The sequence below is a fragment of the Protopterus annectens genome, chromosome 7.part0, assembly GCF_019279795.1.
Source record: "Protopterus annectens isolate FY-2018-M chromosome 7.part0, PAN1.0, whole genome shotgun sequence".
In the NCBI taxonomy this organism is placed as follows: Eukaryota; Metazoa; Chordata; order Ceratodontiformes; family Protopteridae; genus Protopterus; species Protopterus annectens.
The window spans coordinates 485,226,241-485,246,397 of record NC_056739.1 but is presented as its reverse complement, the minus strand read 5'-3'; the positions used below and the strand labels follow the sequence as shown (position 1 = coordinate 485,246,397).

The following is a 20,157-nucleotide window of genomic DNA, read 5'->3' as shown; positions in this document are numbered from 1 at the left end:
CCTCGTGGAGAATGTGTCTCCGTCTTCCTGCGACATGGACTTAGGGGGAGACTCAGCCAGTTCCTTGACCCGGTAGCGCTGTAGTCTCGTGACGTGGGCCAGGTAGTTCAGCGCCCTGATGGAAAAGGTCGCTGACACATAAACCCGCTTCTCTAAGCGGTCCATCATCCAAGAATCTCAGTCAGGGGGATGAAACAAAGAACTCTCTTGGGCTAGTTCCTTTTTTGTGGCTGCTGCTACCATCATAGCATCTACGGGGGAGTCCTTGTTCTACGCTGGCCAATCTGAAGGTGGACTCAAGATCTTGTCTGGACATTTAGGGATTGGTTCCACAGTGTCGGGTTTTTTCCAGGCCTGCAAGGTGACCAGGTCCACCAGGGGATCTGTGGGACCCATGCCGAAAGCCTCCAGGGGATCTGTGGGACCCATGCCGAAAGCCTCCAGGAACACGGATTCGTCAGAAGAAGGTATGGGGGGCGGACCAACCTCCCCGCTGGCATAGGATTTCCATGATGTCTCCAAAGGAGACATCCTCGGGAGGTGACCTGGGGGAACCTTCCCCATCATACAAATCTGTGAATCTGTGTCCTCGGTGAGGGACTCGGGGGAGTCCAAGTGCCTCCTCTTACACTTATGCTTGTGAGGCATGTCTCTGGTGGGGCTCTCCAGGGGGAACTCACAAGCCACTTGTTCCTCAGGGGGAACCGCCTGGGGCTCCTCGAGCATGGGCTGTCCCCTCTGGTAAAATGATGGGATTCATAGACAGAGCCGAGGGAGTCGGGGCGGAATCCAAGGAAACAGTCAAGGGTCTCGATCCAGTGGAGAGAACCCTTTCTACGGAATCGAACACCGAGGGAACGAGCCACCTGGGGTACTATTAAGGAAACAACTCTCCCCAGATCAGACAAGAGAATCGGAGCTGGGCCTGAAGTGGACGGAGCCCCAAGGGAAGGAACTTGGCCCAACAACACTGGAGGCGATGAAAAAGTTCCACTCCCTCGGATCTGACACCCAGGCTCCAGCTCAGAGAGCCATTCAGATCCAAACTGGTTGGATCTGACACGCTCCAAGCAGCTGCCGGCATTGTGACAGGTACCATCGGCACCAACCCCCTGACTAAGGCCATCCTCGGATAAGAGTACTCCGAACCCGGTGGACGGATCGGAGAAGGAGAATTTGGTGTGAAAAATGGAAGCGAGCCCTCACCTCCAGAGGGAGAGGGGGCTGACAAGACCCCCATCTGGATCTGAGTACGAATAAACCTCATCATTTTATCCATGTCAACTTCAGATAAGCTTCGGGTGGATATCGACGAGGCCATGGATTCCGACCTGGTGGGTTGAGGAACCGAAGCCCTAGATGGTGTTCATGTCTCCTCCAGCACCAGGGAAAATCTTGGAGATCAGAGCCAGGGGGGTCACAGATCCTAGCCTGACTTTTGGCGGGAGAAGAAAAGTCCGGAGACCTCTTACATTTCTCTGCTTTATGTTTCTCCGTTTTATGCTCTCTCTCCTTCTCTCTACCCTCTCTGTGCTCCACCTCCACAGGCTTAGAAATGGGAGGTTGAGTCCCAGCGTAGGAGGGAGGAGAAGCAAGGGCAAGAGAGTAAGGAGAAGCGGCCACAGCAGCTGGTGTGACTGAAGCAGTGGGAGAGGCAGCCGCCTTAGAAGTGGGTAGAAGGACTTTCAGAGCCAACTTAGCCTTCCTATCCTTAATAGCGCACGGGTTAAAACCTGCGCAAATAGTACAGTCAGTAAACGTGCTACGCCCAAGCACATAACGCAAACAGTGTGGTCATCGGCTAGTGACAATTTGTGGCCACATTCAGTGCACCTCTTGAAGACAGGCTTGGGGTCAGCCATGTCTCTACAGAAGAAAAAAAACCACACAAATAAGAGAAGGAAAAGCTGGAAAAATACCTATTTCTCACTCAGACCCACTCACCACACACTCAAGGTACATAGAACACTGAGGGGGAGGGGAAGCAACACACTAAAATCTAACACTGAAACTACAGGAAAACTATAACATACAATGCACCAGCAGGGCGAGGAGGAGAGGGAACCTAAACTAATCAACTAACACACAAAAAATTACAAAAAGACAGCTTAATAAGCAAATAACACACTCACTAACTCGGAGCTCAGGAGATCACGATGCTTCAGACAAGCTGCAGCAAACGAGATCTGGGGGTTTGACGGTAGTGGAGGTGTATTATGGGTAAGGGGAGGAGCTCATAACAGATACTAGTGAATTTGCCTGCTCGGATCCAATACGGATCCGGTAACCACAGGTTGAAGACCAAATGAAGTAAACTACTTCAGATCCTATATTTTCAGTCAGCTCAGCTGGAGCTGAATGTTTGGAAACGTGGAAGGTGCCCTGAAGCTTTAGAAGCTAGCCAGCTGTTATATCCTTGGCAGGATATAATCCATACAGCTAAGGTTACTGCAGCAGTGACCAATATGATGACAATCAGTTCTTGATAAGCCTCGTTTTCAGTTAGTCTTAACTTCATTTCATCCACTGATTTCTGCAATTTTATCTGGTCCTCCGAATAGCTACTTAAAGCATCTATACCTTCCAACCTTATTTAACTGCACGTTTCACTTATTTGAATCCCTTTTGAATGCATTTGATTTATTTATTCCTTAAATTACTTTAGTCAAAACTTGTAGTGAAGCTGAAATCTAATCTGCTTTCTGCTGAACAACAGCAAGGCTCTTCCTAGGCAGAATTTACCCAAATAAATGAGTTTTGTTGGCTGCTTTCCAAAATTTCTTTTTTCACACTGGGAGAGCTCTAACTGATCTGTTGATCAGTGTGCAGTCATCATGGAGGTCCCAGTTTGCTACAATTTTTTTAACCAACATTATCTTCAAATCTATGGCTATGCCAAGTTATGTTTTAATATTTATTTCTTGTCATATTGTGTTCTTATTTCTGATTGCAATTAAAAAAATTGAATGTCAAGTAGTGTCATCAGCTTAGCACTTCTCCTTGTAATCAAACTGACAGTTTAAATCTTTGCAAATTATACCAAATACATCTCTACAAATTATACCAACTTCACATCTCTATCAGGTATCATCTTAGTGATAATTAGCAAATGCTTGGGGCCATCGGCTCGTGCACACAACCTTCTATTTTTATCGACTTATTTATTCATTCTTTTTGTTGACCAGGTTGATGCCACTATGCTAGTAGACTCCTGTCAGGGAAGACACAAGGTAGTATTTATACTACTAGGGGAAATATGGCCAGGGCATTTGGGAACTTCCCTACCCAGTGGTGTATTCTGATTCATTAGATATGTACAAAGTCAAAGTGGATAACAAAAAAGATGACAAATTAGCAATAAATCTGTAAAATAAATTTTGGGTATAGTAAAAAAAAAGTAAAAGAGTGTATAAATGAAGAAATAAAATGTTAAAATATTTTTATGTAAAATAAAAATGGATAATGTAGGAAAAAAAGTCTGGTACGAGAATGTAACGATAAAAACATTACTATGTAAAAGCATGGGAGAGTACAACAAAAAAACCCTATAAAAATAAGCAACAGATGCTGTAATAAAAAATCTGAATGTCAAGATTTTTTATGGAGACTGGTAACAAATAAATTAACAGTAAAAGGAAAGATGCCATATATAAAAAAAAGTGATAGAATGTGTGTTTTTGAAATGCAAGAGAGTAAAAAAATATGGGGAAAACTATGTAAAGAAATTTTTTTGACAGATATTATAGGTTCATGGGTAGGTAACTAGGCTATCGGCCAAAGGGCTTAAGTAAGCCTAGCCAACAAGGTTCCCTGGCTTTCGCCAACCAAGAAAGTTATTTCCCTGTGCCCCTGTCGAGCAGAGCCACAGAAGTGATCCCCGGGGTGAATTTCCTATTTCCCATCCACTCAAGATTTTTCTTGAAGAGTGCTAACGAGAAACTCTACTTGACACAGATGGGTAGTTTGTTCCAGAGTATGAAAAGTCTCTGGGACAGGAATCTATCCCTCCAGCATGTTCTGTTTACTGTGGTGACAAGGTCTAGGTCCCTAGAGCATGCAGGTCGGAGGGATTGGGATTTCTTTAGCTGTAGCATATCCAACAGCTCCAAGTTTGACATAGCTTTGTAAGTTAGGCAAAGATCACCTTAGAGTAGGTGATATGCTATGGAGTAAAGCTGGAGTTTTTTGAGATGGTCAGCGTAGGGCATCTGTTTGAGGCCAGTAATCCTCTTGGTGAGGAACTTCTGCGGCCTTTCCAGCTGTTGTAGATGTCTTGTGAGGTACATTCCAACAGGGTGTTGTACTCTATAATGGATCTAATGAGTGACGAGTAGAGGGCAACAATGACCTCTTTTTTTCCTGGATGAGAACCCTTTCGTGATGAGGTGTGCCATGTAGAAGGATTTCCTGACTACTGTGGCAATGTGATTATCAAAGGAGAGACTACTGTCCACCGGGGTCCCAAAGTCTCTTATCACACATTCGGCATTAAGTAGACTATGTGGTAGTTCATGGGTACAAAGTTTTTACCAAAGGGGATGACAATGCATTTTTGGCACTGAGCTTGAGGCCATGGCTCTGACACCAGATATCTGCCTCAGAGAGCCCCTTCTGTAGGATGTCCACATCGTTTGGGGACTCTACTATGGCTCCTAGTTTGCAGTCATCTGCGAACTTAGTTAGCTAGAGACCTTCTGTGTTAGTCTGTACCTCAGAGAAAGAGGAGAGGACCCAGGAATGAACCCTGTAGTACTCCACTTGTCAATAGTATGAAGTTAGACTTTGAGTCTGCAACTTTTACAGTGTGGGTTCTGTCAGTGAGCCAGTTGGCAACCCATCTTTTGTCACAGGGATTTATACCTAATTTAGTGAGTTTATCGAGAATTCCAGAATGGGGGATGGTGTTGAAATCCTTGGCGAGGTCAAGATAGGCCGTGTGAACCACCTTATCCTCGTCTATGCCTGGGGACTGCTTCAAAGAAGTTGATCAGGTTCAGGAGGCATGACCTGCCTTTCACAAACCCAAACTGGGTGGGGTCCAGAGTTTGGAGGTTACCAATGTCTTTGTTTACAAGTTCCATCATGATACATTCCATGGCCTTACAGACCAGGCTTGTCAGGCTAATAGGGCGATAGTTCTCGGGGTCTGTGGTGGCTCCCCCTTTGTGGAGTGAAATAACCGTTGCTGTGCACCATTCAGTGGGCACAAAGCCTGACGTGAGGCTATGACTGAACATGGTACTTAGATGGGGAGCCAGTTAGTTTGGAAGTTCATGCAAAATGCAGCCTGGGATGTTGTTCGGTCGCATGGATGCTGTGTTCTTGGCTTTAGAGAGTGCAGTTTTTACCTGCATAGTTGTGATTACAGGGATTCTGCATTCACCCAGTATAGAGATGGGCCCTCCTATCTGCCAGTATTGTTGGCAATATCAGTTGGTTCTGTAATTTTCGTGCCATTGTGATGTAACTCACAGCAGATCTGGGTGTTGCCATTGAGATTCTTGACATAGCTATAGAATGTGTTGTGGGTGTCCTTAGAATTAGTGGCGATTTTGTTTTCATAGCTAGCTTTGGAGGATTTTATGAGGGATCTCAGCTTCTTACTGAGGCTGACCAGGGAATTCCTCCACTCATGGGATTTTACTTTCTTTTGCAACAGTTTCTTCCTTCTGTTATAGAGTTTGTTTATGGTATGGGACCACCACATTGGCTTCCTTTTTTTGGAGGATAGTATCTTGGTTCTGTTAGGAATAGCATGATCCATGCACTCGTGTAAGTGCTTAGAGAGTGCATTTGTGCAAGATTCAGCAGTCGTAAAGTACAGTTTTGTACCTACCATAAATGTAGATGTTCGAGTGTTCACCCTACTGCAGTCATCACACTTGGGTTATCCTGTCGTCAGGCGGTCCCGCAGTCGGCCGGAATTCCAAAGTCTTGGTCCGGCGTCAGTTGCTGTCGCTTCTTCCCTGACGTCAGTGCGCCAGGGGTATAAATAATGCATCCGACGCCATTTTCTTCAGTTTTTCTTGCCCCAGATGTCAGGTGCCCCCAAAAAGGTGGTCTGTAATTAGTACCAATTTAAGAAATTTTAGCACAAACACAAAATCCCTCCAGCTATAAGCAAATACATCAGGAAGGTATTGTAGAGATTTAGCCAGTTAGATCAGTGGGGAAGGAGGGAGGGTAACCTGGACTGCAGCAGGGTGAACACTCGAATATCTACATTTATGGTAGGTACAAAACTGTACTATGTTCATCGTGTTGCCCTGCTGCAGTCATCACACTTGGGTAGAATCCCAAAGCTAAGGATGGGTGGAGGAGTCATAGAGGGTTAGAGGAGGCTACAAGGCCCTGCAAAACTGCAGTGGCGAAGCTAGTCCTAGTCTTAGAGTAAAGTGGTAAGTGATAGTGTTTGGTGAAGGTGTGTACTGAACTCCAAGTTGCAGCTTTCAAAATCTCCTTGGTTGGAACCCCCCTGAGGAAGACTGTAGATGTAGCTGTTGCCCTGGTAGAATGGGGCCTAATGGTAGCAGGAACTGGTTTTCCATGATGTGTGTAGCAAAAATGAATGCAATGTCCTATCCATTTGGAAATGGTTTTTGATACAGCCTTCCCTTGTGAAGCTGTAGCATAGGATACAAAGAGCTGGTCAGATTTTCTGAAAACCTTAGTTTTATCTAAGTAGTAACGAAGTTGCCTGTGAATGTCCAAGGAATGCAGGAGTCTTTCTCCTTTGTTCTGTGGATTTGGGAAGAAGGTGGGTAAGTGGATGGTTTGATTTAAAGCCACACTGGAAATCACCTTAGGCATGAAGGAAGGATTAGTTCGTAGAGAGACTCTGTCTTGATGGAAAATGAGGAAAGGTTCCACTGCCATTAGTGCCTGCAGCTCTGAGACTCTTCTGGCTGAAGTTATTGCTAGCAGCAGAGCAGTCTTCCATGATATAAACTGTAGATCTGCAGAGAAAGCTGGTTCAAAGGGAGGTAGCGTAAGTTCTTCCAGAACAAAATTAAGGTCCCATGTTGGTGTAGGTGCTCTCCTGGGGGGCCTAATGTTTTTTGCCCCTCTGAGGAACTGCCTTAGAAGTGGATGTGAAAATAAGGGTGGATCCGTGTTGTAATGAGCTGAAATAGCTGATGCGTGGATTTTAATGGAAGTAAAAGAAAGTCCTTTGTGCAACATCTCCATTAAATACTGTAGAATATGAGGCATGTGAGGCTGAAGTGTATTTTGGTCTTTAGCTTGGTTCCAGGCGCAAAACCTTTTCCATTTGTCCGAGTAGGCCTTTCTGGTGCTGGGCCTCCTAGCTTCCAGAATAACATCCATAACTGCTTGGGAAAGAGGAGCTGGCTGGATGGTTAGGTTGCCATGCAGCCAGATTTAAGGTTTTGAGCTGGCTGTGTGAGCAAATGGGCAATTTGTGGTAAAATCCAAGGTGGGCCCTGGGCCATATTCCTTAATAGTGGGTACCAGTGCTGGCGTGGCCAGTCTGGGGCTATGAGTATCAGTCGTGGTCTCTCCTTTCTGACTTTCAGAAGCACCTTTGTGAGGATAGGCAATGGAGGGAAGGCATATACTGTCAGGTTTTTCCAAATGAATGAGAGTGCGTCCACTTTCCAAGCTTGATGGTGAAGTGTCCTTGTACAAAATTTTGTCAGCTGATAGACCTGTTTGCCAACCCCCAAAACTATGTCTGGAAGGCCCCATTTTTGAGCTATCATTGTAAATACTTCTGGATCCAGTTTCCACTAGTGGGGATCCATGATGTTTCTGCTGAGGTCATCTGCCAATGTGTTCTTTTTTCCTGGCAAGAATTGAGCTTGTAACTGAACTTGGTAAGCCAGTGCGGTGTTCCACAAGGTCACTGCTTGCCTGCATAGAGGGTAGGAGTGTGTACCCCCTTGTTTGTTTATGTACCACATTACTGTGGCGTTGTCCGTCCTTATTGTAAGTTGTCCTGGATGTAATAGGTTTTTGAAGGCTGTCAGAGCATTCTGTACAGCTAGCATCTCTTTTTGATTGATGTGCAGATTCCTTTGATCTGCAGTCCATATGCCTTGAACGCACTGTCCTGCCATGTATGGCCCCAGGCATAGTCCGATGCATCTGTTGTCATAGTTTGCCTGGCTGGGGGGCAAGGTGAAAGGCTGACCCTTGTTGAGGTGACATGCCTGTGACCACCATAGAAACTCCTGTTGTAGGCAGGGAATGAGAGATATCATTGTGTCCAAGCTGTGGCTGTGTTGAGACCATACGCTTTTTAGGTACCACTGTAATTTCCTCATATGCTGCTTTGCAAATGGTATTAGTAGAATGCAAGATGCCATGAAGCCCAAGGCCTGCAGAATTTTTCTTACAGGGAGTTGGGTCTTTGTTGCCATTGTTTTGAAATATTGAGTCAGTTGTAGTTGTTTGTCTGGCGTCAGATAAGCCTTCTGGGCCATTGCATTCAAGCTGGCACCCAGGAATGTCATATTTTGTGAGGGTACTAGTTTTGATTTCTTTTCGTTTACTGTGTACCCCAGGCAACTTAGAAGATGTTTTACAAAAGCCAGATGTTGTAAGAGGATGTCCTTGCTTTCTGCTTGGATGAGGCAGTCGTCCAGGTATGGGTATATTTGAATTCCTCTTAGTCTGCAGTATGCAATTACTGGTGTCAGGCATTTTGTGAAGACCCTGGGTGCAGTGGATAAGCCAAAGGGCAGTGCAGAGAATTGGTAATGGGTTGAACCTGCAATGAAACGGAGGTATCTTCTGCAACTTTGTCTGATAGGGACATGCAGGTATGCCTCCTTGAGATCCAATGTTACTAGCCATGCTTTCTTGCCCAGCATGGGAAGAAGCTACTGTAGTGTTAGCATCTTGAATTTGGGTACTTGTAAGAAGGTGTTTAGAATTGAAAGGTCCAGAATTGGTCTCCAGGCATTGTCCTTTCTGGGGACTAGAAAGAGTCTTGAGTAAAATCCTTGGCCTTGCTCCTGTGCAGGTACCAGTTGAATGGCTCTCATGTCCATGAGAGCTGTAGTTTGTTTTTGTGCCTCTGCCCATTGATTTTGTGGCAGGTTTGGCATTCCTCTTTTCATTGGCAAGGTGTGGAAATGGAATCTGTATCCTCATGAAATTATGTCTAGGACCCATTTGTCCTTTGTGACAATGTGCCAGTTGTCTGTAAAAAGTGCGAGTTTTCCTCCCAAGGGAGCTGCCAAGAGAGTGTTGCTTGGCCAGATGAGGTGCAAGTCATTGAGTTTGCCTTCTAGCAGTTTGGGGCCTGTCTTCTCCTCCCTTCTGTGTTGCAGTGCCCCATTGTCGAGGTTTGTATTGGGCTTGTGGTTGTCCTCTGCCTCTTGGACGTCTGTATTTACCCCTCTGTGGTCTGTCAGTAGCTGGAAAGGACCAATTTTTTGTTGGCCAATTTATGCTGAAGCGAGGGGGCTGTACCTGTAGAAAATCTCTGACTGTCTGCATAGATTTTGCCTTATCCTCCATTTTCTTTAAGACTACTTCTGCTTTAACTCCAAATAGAACATCCTGCTGTAAGGGAGCATCTGGAAGCTTTGCTTTAACATGATCAGGCAGAGCTTGTTCCTTTAACCAAGCATGTCTACGTATAACAGACCCAGTGACAGCTGCTCTGCAGGAAGCCTCTAAGGAATCAAACCCACATTGTAAAGTATGTTTGCCCACCTGTTCAGTTGCATGCAACAGATCCTGCATTTCTTTCAATTCAGACTGTTGAGGGAGTGTGCTCATTTTTTGTCTTAACTGAGACATTAGAACTTGCTGATATTTTAGCAAGTGAAACTGGCAATTTAGTGCTTTCATAGCTAGAGTGGCTGAGGTGTAAACCTTTTTCCCCCACCTGTCAAGTGCTCTGGAGTCCCTTTCAGAGGGTACAGGATTTTTTGCCATAGAAGCCTTAGCCCCTTTGGGACCCTGGGAGATGGTCTCTGGATCAGCAACAGGGCTTTTATAAAGGAATTTGTGGGAGTCGGGCACTCTATAGTATCTGTCTGGTTTGGCTGGAGCAGGAGGCAGAGAATCTGGGTTCAAACTAGATTCTAAGTAAACATCATCCACAATGTCTAAAACTGGGGGGATGGCAAGTTGTCTGTGCTGGGGGAGTAAAAGAAACTCTCTGAGCCTTTTCTTTGAGTCAGAGTAGTCCTGACCTTCTCAGTGAAAATGTTCCCTCATAGTGTGTAAAGTTTCCCCAAAGGAGTAGTCTTCAGGAGGAGAAGCTGAGGGAATAGAATCCTCAGCATCAGAATCTTCATAAGGGGAAAAGGAGTAATTTTGGTCCTCAGAGGAGCCTGAGGAAATAGACACTTGTTCAGAGGAGGCAAAATCTTCCTCTTGTCTAGGCCTTTTGTCGGGTGGGGGTTGGGAACCCCTGATTAAGGAGATCAAATCTTCAGCCATTTTAAGCATCTGTTTCTTAGGCATGTAGCCTTGAACTGGAGACTGAAGTGCAGTCTTTTTTGGCTTAATAGGAGTCTTAGGCTTAGGATACGTTTTTATGGTGAGCATCGGTCTGAAGACGCCTTCAGAAACCGAAGGTGTTTCTGCAGCACCGACATCTCTTTCTGTAGTGTCGTTGGTAGGGGCTAAACAAAACGGCTGCGTCGGCCTAGCACTCTCCGGCAAAGGCTCTGAAGGGGTCTCGGATTCCAAACCTGTGGTAATCAGGAGCTGCGTCGGAGCCTCACTGAAGACCGGTGAACCGAAGACCTGTCCAGCCGAGGCCTCAGAGTGTGGCTTGGGTATAGGCTGCCTGTCCTTATCCTTGCGTTTTTTGTGCATGCCGGTAGTTGGTTGCTTCGACGGCATCGTATAGTTAAATTTTCTACCGAAGTAGTGTTGTGCAAAATCAAAGCATCTTTTTATAGTACGCTTATTAAACCTAGCACAAAAACGACAACCAGTGACGTCGTGGTCTGGGCCTAGGCAAGGTATACAGTAAGAATGAAAATCCTTATGAGGTATTTGCTTCCCACAAGAAATACAATTGTTAACTTTTTCTGACATCGGTCTGAGGCAAGAAAAGTTTCCCCAATGGGGTACTTAGCTTTATTGAAGACTTCGGATCTGAAATTCAACTTAGAAAATCTCAGGAGTAGGCCGACCGGCACTTGCGAACTGCTTCTGCTTCGGGCACCGTGCGGCAAGAAAGACTGAAGAAAATGGCGTTGGATGCATTATTTATACCCATGGCTCACTGACGTCAGGGAAGAAGCGACAGCAACAGACGCTGGACCAAGACTTTGGAATTCCAGCCGACTACGGGACCGCCTGACGACAGAATAACCCAAGTGTGATGACTGCAGCAGGGTAACACGATGAACATCTGTATTTTCCTTCTGCATGGGTGACAAGACGTTTGCCACTTCTGTCTTAAGAAGCATGAAGTTGGCTTTGGAGAAATTTTTTTTTACAGTGGTTTCCTTAATGGGGGGGGGTGGATATCTAGGGTGATTAGCTTATGGTCAGATTTGGCCAATGGGGAGTTGACTTCAGTTGTGGAACACCAGTCACTCATGTTGGTAATGACAAGGTCTAGGATATTGTTGCCCCTGGTGGGGGTGTGGATAAGTTTATCCAGGGCATTGGACTTTATGAATTCCAGTTGGTACATGAGTAGTTTTCCCAGTTAATGTTGGGGTAGTTGAAATCACCCATTATTAGGGTGTTTGGTTGAACCCTATTATTTTCCAGTATATCAAGAAAAGAGGCGTGGTAATCCTGGGGCATGGTGGGAGATCTGTGGCAAGCTACAATTTGGATTGCAGTTTTGCCCAGAGTTAGTTGCACTTGGATAATCTCGGATGCATTATGCTGAGCAACTAGCCTAGAGGTCTGGATATCCTAAATGAATATGGGCACACCTCCGCCTTTAGTGTTCCGGTCCAGGTTAGATGGCCGAAAGGTGTGGTACGAGTTATAGCCTGGTAATGCAGGGGTGCTCTCTGGAGCCTTGAACCTGGTCTCAGTCACTGCACAGATATCAATGTTCTCCATTTTAAGGAGGGCCTCGAGTGAGTGCCTTTTGAGGTTTAGACGTCTAGCATCGAGTAGCATTGCCCTCAGTTTTTGCTTGCCTGTATCTGTTATGGTGGTGAATTTGTCATTTGAACCTTGCCTTAAAAAACACTATATGGGCGGCAAGAGACTTAGCCAGTATCTGGAATCCCAGAGGCAACAGGTGCAGGCCATCTCTGGAAAAGCATCGTGGTCTGTCGACCTTGTCATCCCAGGCAGATACTGGATCCCCTTAGAATGACACCAGAAGCTTCACCAATTGTTGAAGTCCATCATTTTGTCCTTGTACTGCGGTATAATTCTGGGCGATGGCAGGATGCTACTCAGGTCTAGGGTCATACCTGCCTGGGCTACAAAATCGGAGAGCTCTTCCATGTCTCTTTTATGTAGTCCAGGGAGGTACGTCTCAGGTTGTACACACCAACATGGACAATGACAGTCATATTTGTACTTGTTGTGGAGTGACTTGAATGCGTGGGTTATGTGGCGGATCCTGGCACCAGATAGGCAGCTGACAGTAACCTTCTCCTTCTTTAACCTGGTGAGTGGGACATCAGTGTGCCTGACTATAGATTCACCTATGACTAGTGTGTTGGGTACGTTGTTTTGCCTTATGGGCTGTGGTTGAGTGGCACACTGAGTCTGTGGGCTATGTGTCATTTGGGTTGTGTTGGGGGGTGGTGGTTGCTTGCGTTTCTGCTTTGGAGGTCTCTGTTGCTTGGGCAGATTATTATTGAGAGCCTCCGCGAATGTTTTTGTGTTTCTATGTGTGGTTTTTGGTGGTGTAGGTTTAGTGGGACTATACGATGAGTGTGGTGTGGTGCAAGTGTTTGCCTTCTCCTCTTGACTATCAAGTTCAGTCTTGGTTGGAGAGAGCTTTGGCTCTTTGCCTATTAATGGTAATGTTGCTAAACTTTAAGTAAAATCGCATGGCATTTATGGAAAAAGGAGTAGGAGTCTAATAGGGATGAAAATTTAGTACGATTGTAAAGGAAATTCTGAATATGTGTAAATATATTTGCATGTTTATGTATCTGTATATCTATAAATATATAAACATGATGCAAATAAGAGTTCTTTCTGTATATAAATAAAGGAACCCTACTCTTTCTGATAGGTGCCTTGGGATCTTTTAAATCCGCATGAGCTACCACTAATTCAAGAACATGAGACCTCGGTTTAACAGCTCATGCAAAGGAAGGCGCACACAGAGGAGTGCAGCACCCCCCTTACACTGCACTGCAGTGTCAGGATTCGAACTACCTGGTGTTGGAATAGAACCCACAGCCTTTAGCACCAAAGGCAAGTGTGCTACCTGTTGAGCCACTGACACTATGTAAATGCAACACAGCATCAACTAGTAGTTCTAGAACAAGTTTCTGATGACTCTTGTGTTACTGCTCTCACAAAATATGACAATGTAAGAATTAATGTAATTTAACACTCTCTACTGCTGTGGAATTCACCATTACTGTTTCTAAAAATCCAGTCACACATTATCAATACCCAAGCATTATGTACTTTCAGGCCTCAGAAGCACTAAATCACCTTGTCCCACTCTCTGCCTCTCAGTATGAGCAATAGTTTTCAGTACAGAGCAAACTATTCACACTTCAAAATTATGTACTTACTTGAGGCTATCAGTGTGGGTTTTGTACTCCATAATAGTATTAGGTGGCAGGTTAAGCACTCGTCGTAAGGTGTCTCTGATTCGTGCAGTTGTAACCTGATCACTAGCAGTTTTGTTCCAGATTGACAAAATATCTTCCTGGAAAGAAAAAAAAAAAAGTACAACTAAATAAACAGCTTTAAGAAACTATTATCAACAGAAGTTATGTAGGGAGGCAAGTTCATGTCTGTGCGACTCTACAGTGTCGATAGCTTCAGCTTCATCTAAATTAGTTTGACAAAACATCACCGGACCACCTGCATGTAAAGCCCTTGAACATATTACTAGCTCATACATGCATCAAGCTGGAGATCATAAAAAGTTCAAGAGCAATAAAGTACAGTTTTGTACCTACCATAAATGTAGATGTCCGATAGATATGCAACTGCAGTCATAACATATGGGTTGTCCTACCTCAGGAAGCCCTCGGTCGGCCGAATTCCAAAGTCTGGGTCCGGCGTCGGCTGGTGTCGCCTCCTCTCCGACGTCACCACGGCTGGAGTATAAAGGCATCGGCCGACACCATCTTCTTCAGTGTTTCTTGCCCCAGATGCCAGGTGCCCTCCTAGGAAGGCTAAATTTGGTAAAGGGATAAAAATAATCCCAAACATGCACAACAGTAATAAACAGATACACCATTGGAATACCCCCAGCTAAAGGGAAAAGGGGTAGGGACCCAAAAAGAAGGATACAGAGGGGTAGGAGGGAGGGAAAATCCGACTGCAGTTGCATATCTACCGGACATCTACATTTATGGTAGGTACAAAACTGTACTATGTCCTTCAAGAATGCAACTGCAGTCATAACATATGGGTTGAATACCATAGCCAAGCTGGGGGTGGATGGAACTAAGATAAAGATAGTGTAGCTAAAATCCCCTGCAGGACTGCCGAGGCAAAGCCTGCTCGGGATCTGGAATATAAGGGCAGGTTGTAGTGCTTGGTAAATGTATGCACAGAGCTCCATGTAGCAGCCTCTAAAATGTCCTTTGTTGCCACTCCTCTTAGGAAAGCTGTGGAAGTGGCCATAGCTCTGGTGGAATGTGGCCTAATATTGGCTGGCACCCCTTTTCCATGGAAAGAATAGCAGAATCTGATGCAATGTCCAATCCATTTTGAAATTGTTTGTTTGGAGATTGCTTTTCCTTGCACTCCAGCAGCATAGGCTACAAACAGTTGGTCAGACTTTCTGGTGGCCTTAGTTCTGTCCAAGTAGTAACGTAGTTGTCTGTGTATGTCCAAAGTATGCAGTAGCTTTTCCCCCCTATTTTGGGGATTGGGGAAGAATGCAGGCAGGTGAATAGCTTGATTTAGAGACACCCTGGAAATAACTTTGGGCATGAATGTAGGATTGGTTCTTAGAGAAACTCTGTCGTGATGAAAAATGAGGAAGGGGGGCACTGCCATGAGTGCCTGAATCTCCGAAACTCTTCTTGCAGATGTGACTGCCAATAAGAAGGCCGTCTTCCATGAAAGAAATTGCATTTCTGAACTTGCTGCTGGCTCAAATGGAGGCAGAGTTAATTTTTCCAACACATAATTGAGGTCCCATGCAGGTACTGGCTGTTTTCTGGGAGGTTTGATATTCTTTATTCCTCTTAGAAACTGTCTTAGCAATGGATGAGAAAACACTGGAGGGTCGCAGTTGTATTTTGCTGAGATTGCTGAGGCATGAATCTTTATTGAAGAGTATGAAAGTCCAGTATGAAGTAGTTCTGCCAACTATTCTAAAATCTGAGGTATACTCGGTAATGCTGTGTCCTGACCCCTGTTGGCATTCCAGATGCTGAATCTCTTCCATTTGGCTGAATAGGTTTTTCTTGTGGAAGGCCTGCGTGCTTCCAGCAGGATCTCTTGAACCGATTTTGATAGAGAGTTAGGAGGAGAAATCATGTTAGCCTCCAGGCTGTCAGATGTAATGATCTCAGGTCTTGATGTACAGTCCTGTAATTGTGTTGTGTTAGGAGCAGGGGCCATAGGGTCAGAGGCCATGGTTTGGTCCAAGTTATGGTCAATAGCAATGGGTACCAGTGCTGCCTTGGCCAGTCTGGAGCTATCAAAATACCTGTTGGTTGTTCTGCTTTGATCTTCAGTATCACCTTGGTCAGCAGAGGCAGAGGAGGGAATGCATACATTTTTAGAGAGTTCCAGCTGAAGGAGAGAGCATCCGTCTTCCAGGCTAGAGGATGGTGAGTCCTTGTGCAGAACTTTTTCAGGTGATGATTTAACTGGGAGGCGAAAAGATCTACATCCGGTCTTCCCCATGCCCTTGTCAGTTGAGAGAAAATGTGAGGATGCAGCATCCATTCATGTGGATCCATGAAATTTCTGCTCAGGTTGTCCGCCACCACATTGTCCTTGCCTGGTACAAACTGGGATTGTAAATGTATCTTCAGGCTCAGGGACTTTTCCCAGAGAAGCATTGTTAGTCTGCAGAGGGGATAAGAATGAGTGCCTCCCTGCTTGTTTATGTACCACATGACAGTGGTGTTGTCCGTCCTTATCAGTAAATACCCTTGTTGTAGTGATTTTTCGAAAGTCTCGATTGCATGTATCACTGCCAACATTTCCTTTTGGTTTATGTGCAGATGTCTTTCCTTTGGGGTCCATTGCCCTTGAATGTATCTGTCCTCCATGTGCGCCCCCCATCCATGGTCTGAGGCGTCTGTTGTAATCATTTGGCCTGCTTGAGGTCTGTTGAAAGACATGCCTATGTTTTGCTGACTGGCTTGAGCCCACCATAAAAATTCTTTTTGCAGACATGGAATAAGTGGGATTATGTCCTCTAGGCTTTGGCTGTGTTGAGACCATAAGTTTTTTAAATACCATTGCAGCTTTCTCATATGAAGTCTTGCCAAAGGTAATCAGAAGGATGCAAGATGCCATGAAGCCCAGGGCCTGCAGGATTTTCCTTGCAGTCAGCTGGGAGAGTTTTGCTAGGCCTTTGAAGTACTCTGGTAAATGCTGCTGTTTTTCCTCTGTGAGGTAGGCATTTGGTTTTCTGTGTCCAGTTTGGCTCCTAAGAATATAATCTGTTGGGATGGCAGTAGTTTTGACTTCTGAATGTTGACTGTGTATCCCAAGGCCTGCAGTAGATGCATGACATAGTCCAAATTTTCTTTTAAGGTTTGTTTGTTGTCTGCCTGTATGAGACAGTCGTCCAAGTAGGGGTATATTTGAATCCCCTGCAGTCTGCCACTACTGATGCCAGGCATTTCGTGAACACTCTGGGCGCAGTAGATAAGCCAAACGGCAATGCTGAGAATTGATAATGCTCTGTCCCTGCAAGAAATCCGAGGTATCTTCTGCAGCTTTGTCTGATAGGGACATGCAGGTATGCCTCCTTGAGGTCCAGAGTGACCAGCCAAGACCCCTTACCCAGCATGGGAAGGAGTTGCTGCAACGTCAGCATTTTGAACTTGGCACTATGAGAAAAGTGTTTAGAGATGACAAGTCCAGTATGGGTCTCCATTTGTTTTCTTTTCTTGGAACAAGGAACAGCCTTGAATAAAATCCCTGGCCTTGCTCCTGAGGAGGAACCCTTTCCATTGCTTTTATACTTAACAGCTTGGAAACTAGAGAGAGTGCCTCTGCCCTTTGATGATATGGCAGGTTTGGCATGCCTTGTCTTATTGGTAATGTGTGGAAGTGGAATCTGTAACCCTTGTCTATCAAATCCAGAATCCAGTTGTCCTTGGTTAAAATATGCCAGTTTTGTGAGAATAAGGATAATTTTCCGCCCAAGGCTGCTTCTCTTTGAACCTTTGTAGGCGGAATGAAAATCAAGTCATTGCGATTGTCCTTGTGGTGCAGCTGAACTGTCTGTACCACTTCTTTGATTTGGAGGTTGCCATTGGCGTCCCCTGTAAGATCCTCGGTATTGCCCTCTACCTCGGGCACGTCTGCTTTTTCCCCTTTGAAACTTGTCTGAGCCGGGGAAGGACCAGTTCTTTGAGGGCCAGTTTCTGCTGAATCTGGGTGGCTGAACCTGAAGAAAATCCTTGACTGTCTGTACTGACTTTGCTTTTTCCTCTATGGATTTCAATACATCTTGTGCATTAGCACCAAAAAGCTTCTGTTTTTCCAAAGGTGCATCAAGTAACTTTACTTTAACATGGTCAGGCAAAGACTGATCCTTTAACCAAGCATGTCTCATTATCACAGCCCCAGTCATAGCTGCCCTACATGAAGCTTCCAGTGCATCATAACCACACTGAAGAAAATGGTTATTAACCTGCTGAGTGTTATGTATATGATCCTGCAATGCCTTTTTATCAATAGGCTCAGGAGAGGCTAACTCTTTCTGTAAATCATCCGGGAGAAAATCCTGGTACTGAAACATGTGAAAAAGGCAATTTAGTGACCTCATGGCCAGGGTAGTAGAAGTATATACTTTTTTACCCCATCTCTCCAGGGACCTTGCTTTCCTGTCTGCTGGCAGTGGGTTTTTGGCAGAGGAGGTAGCCACTCCCTTGGGGGCCTGTGAAATAGTTTCTAGATCCACAGAGTGGGCCTTAAAAAGGTGCTTGTGGGTATCAGGGACCCTATAATATCTGTCCGGCTTGACAGGAGCCGGAGGAAGAGAATCAGGGTTAGCACTGGAGTCAGAGAAAACATCATCCAAAACATCCATAACAGGTGGAATAGCTAAAGGCCTGTGCTGGGGAAGCTTGAGGAAGGTACGAAGCCTTTTCCTTGAGTCAGAGAATTCCTGACCCTGCCATTGAAAATGTTCCCTCATGGAATGCAGGACTTCACCAAATGAGAAATCCTCTGGCGGGGAGGCAGAGGGAATTGATTCCTCAGCATCAGAGTCCTCGTAAGCCTGGAAGGAATCTTCTTGGATATCAGAATGTTCAGAATCCCCAGAGGCTTCATCCGAAGAGAGGTCGTCCGCCTGCTCAGTTCTGGGCCTTTTCTCTGCAGGTGGCTGAGAACCCCTCTCCGGATGAGGCTGAGACCCCCTGATAAGGGAAATAAGATCAGCAGCCAGAGACATGATTTGCTTATCAGAAGAAGGAGCCTGGGCAGTAGGTCTAGGATGGGCCTTGGCCTGACTGGCGGCCTTAGCACGTGCAAAGGCCTTGATGGACATAGATACAGGAGGCCTAGCAGCCCCACGTGCAGGCGTAACCTTGTCCACAGAAATGGTGTCGGGTAGATCCAAAACTTCGGTTTCCGGAGGAAAATCAACAACCGGTACCGGAGAGCTCTCCGAGACCGAAGGTCATGTTAACGCTGTGTCGTCGGCCTGGAGCGGTAGATTTACCACTTCCGAAGGAACCGGAGCACTAGCAGAGGGTTTGGGAGTAGCATCGGTAGTGGACGCGGGCCGAGGATGTCGGTCCCGGTCCTTGCGTTTTTTAGCAGATTGGGTAGTCTGTTGATCCGACGGCATGATATACGCAAAAGATTCACCGAAAAAGTCCTCGGCAAATTCTGCCCAGCGCCTGAGAGTGCGCTTATTAAAGCAGGCACAGGCAGCACAGGCCGAGACGTCGTGGTCTGGGCCCAGGCAAGGAAGGCAGAGAATGGAAGTCCTTATGAGGTATTTGTTTACCACAAGACAAACAATTATTAACTTTCTCAATTTGTTCCGACATCGGCTGAGGCAAGAATAAATGTTCCCCAACGGGGTACTTAGCTTTTAGATGACTTCGGTACTGAAAACACAGGAGCTGACCGACCGGCACTTGCGAACTGCTTCTGCTTCGGGCACCGCGCGGCAAGAAAGACTGAAGAAGATGGCGTCGGCCGATGCCTTTATACTCCAGCCGTGGTGACGTCGGAGAGGAGGCGACACCAGCCGACGCTGGACCCAGACTTTGGAATTCGGCCGACCGAGGGCTGCCTGAGGCAGGACAACCCATATGTTATGACTGCAGTTGCATTCTTGAAGGACATCAGCGCAAACAAAAAACACCAAGGAATTATACTGTCATAAGTCTAGTCAAGCCTGCTCAGGTTTCTTAATTAGTGCTACAACCTCCAGGTATTTCTGCAGTTACCTCCTACTGCGCCTCTAGGCATCAAATATTGATTGTTCATATCTGCATTAATAAATTCCAAAAACATGCTACATACAAGATATCATAATACTTTATCTTGAAGTATACATGATGGCAAACACAACTGTAGTGATATCTGAACTCTGTCAATGAGCATTTGTTAGAACTGTAAGGTGATACCTTCATTTTTTTAAAGGTTCAAGTCACACCCACTAGGAGTTAAAGGTACACACTCAAAAGAGCTATACTGGAGGGAATGAGTTACTCCTTGATAATCCCTCATTTCTCCAGTGTTTCTCCTACTCAAAAAGGAAAATTAATGTACAGCTCCATCAAGGACATAAAATGAAACAAAGAAGCACACACACACACACACACACACACACACACACACACACACACACACACACACACACACACACACACACACACACACACACACACA

General features: G+C 45.5%; 1 protein-coding gene across 3 annotated transcripts in view; it reads right to left on the bottom strand.

Annotated features, from left to right (window-relative positions):
- Window positions 1-20,157, bottom strand: part of EIF4E2 (eukaryotic translation initiation factor 4E family member 2) — a 378,071-nt gene that overhangs the window by 81,243 nt on the left and 276,671 nt on the right. For all 3 annotated transcript variants that reach the window (XM_044077084.1, XM_044077083.1, XM_044077082.1), the window contains exon 6: window positions 13,668-13,804. In XM_044077084.1, the coding sequence (XP_043933019.1) occupies window positions 13,668-13,804 (137 nt within the window). The remainder of the gene's footprint in view (window positions 1-13,667; window positions 13,805-20,157) is intronic.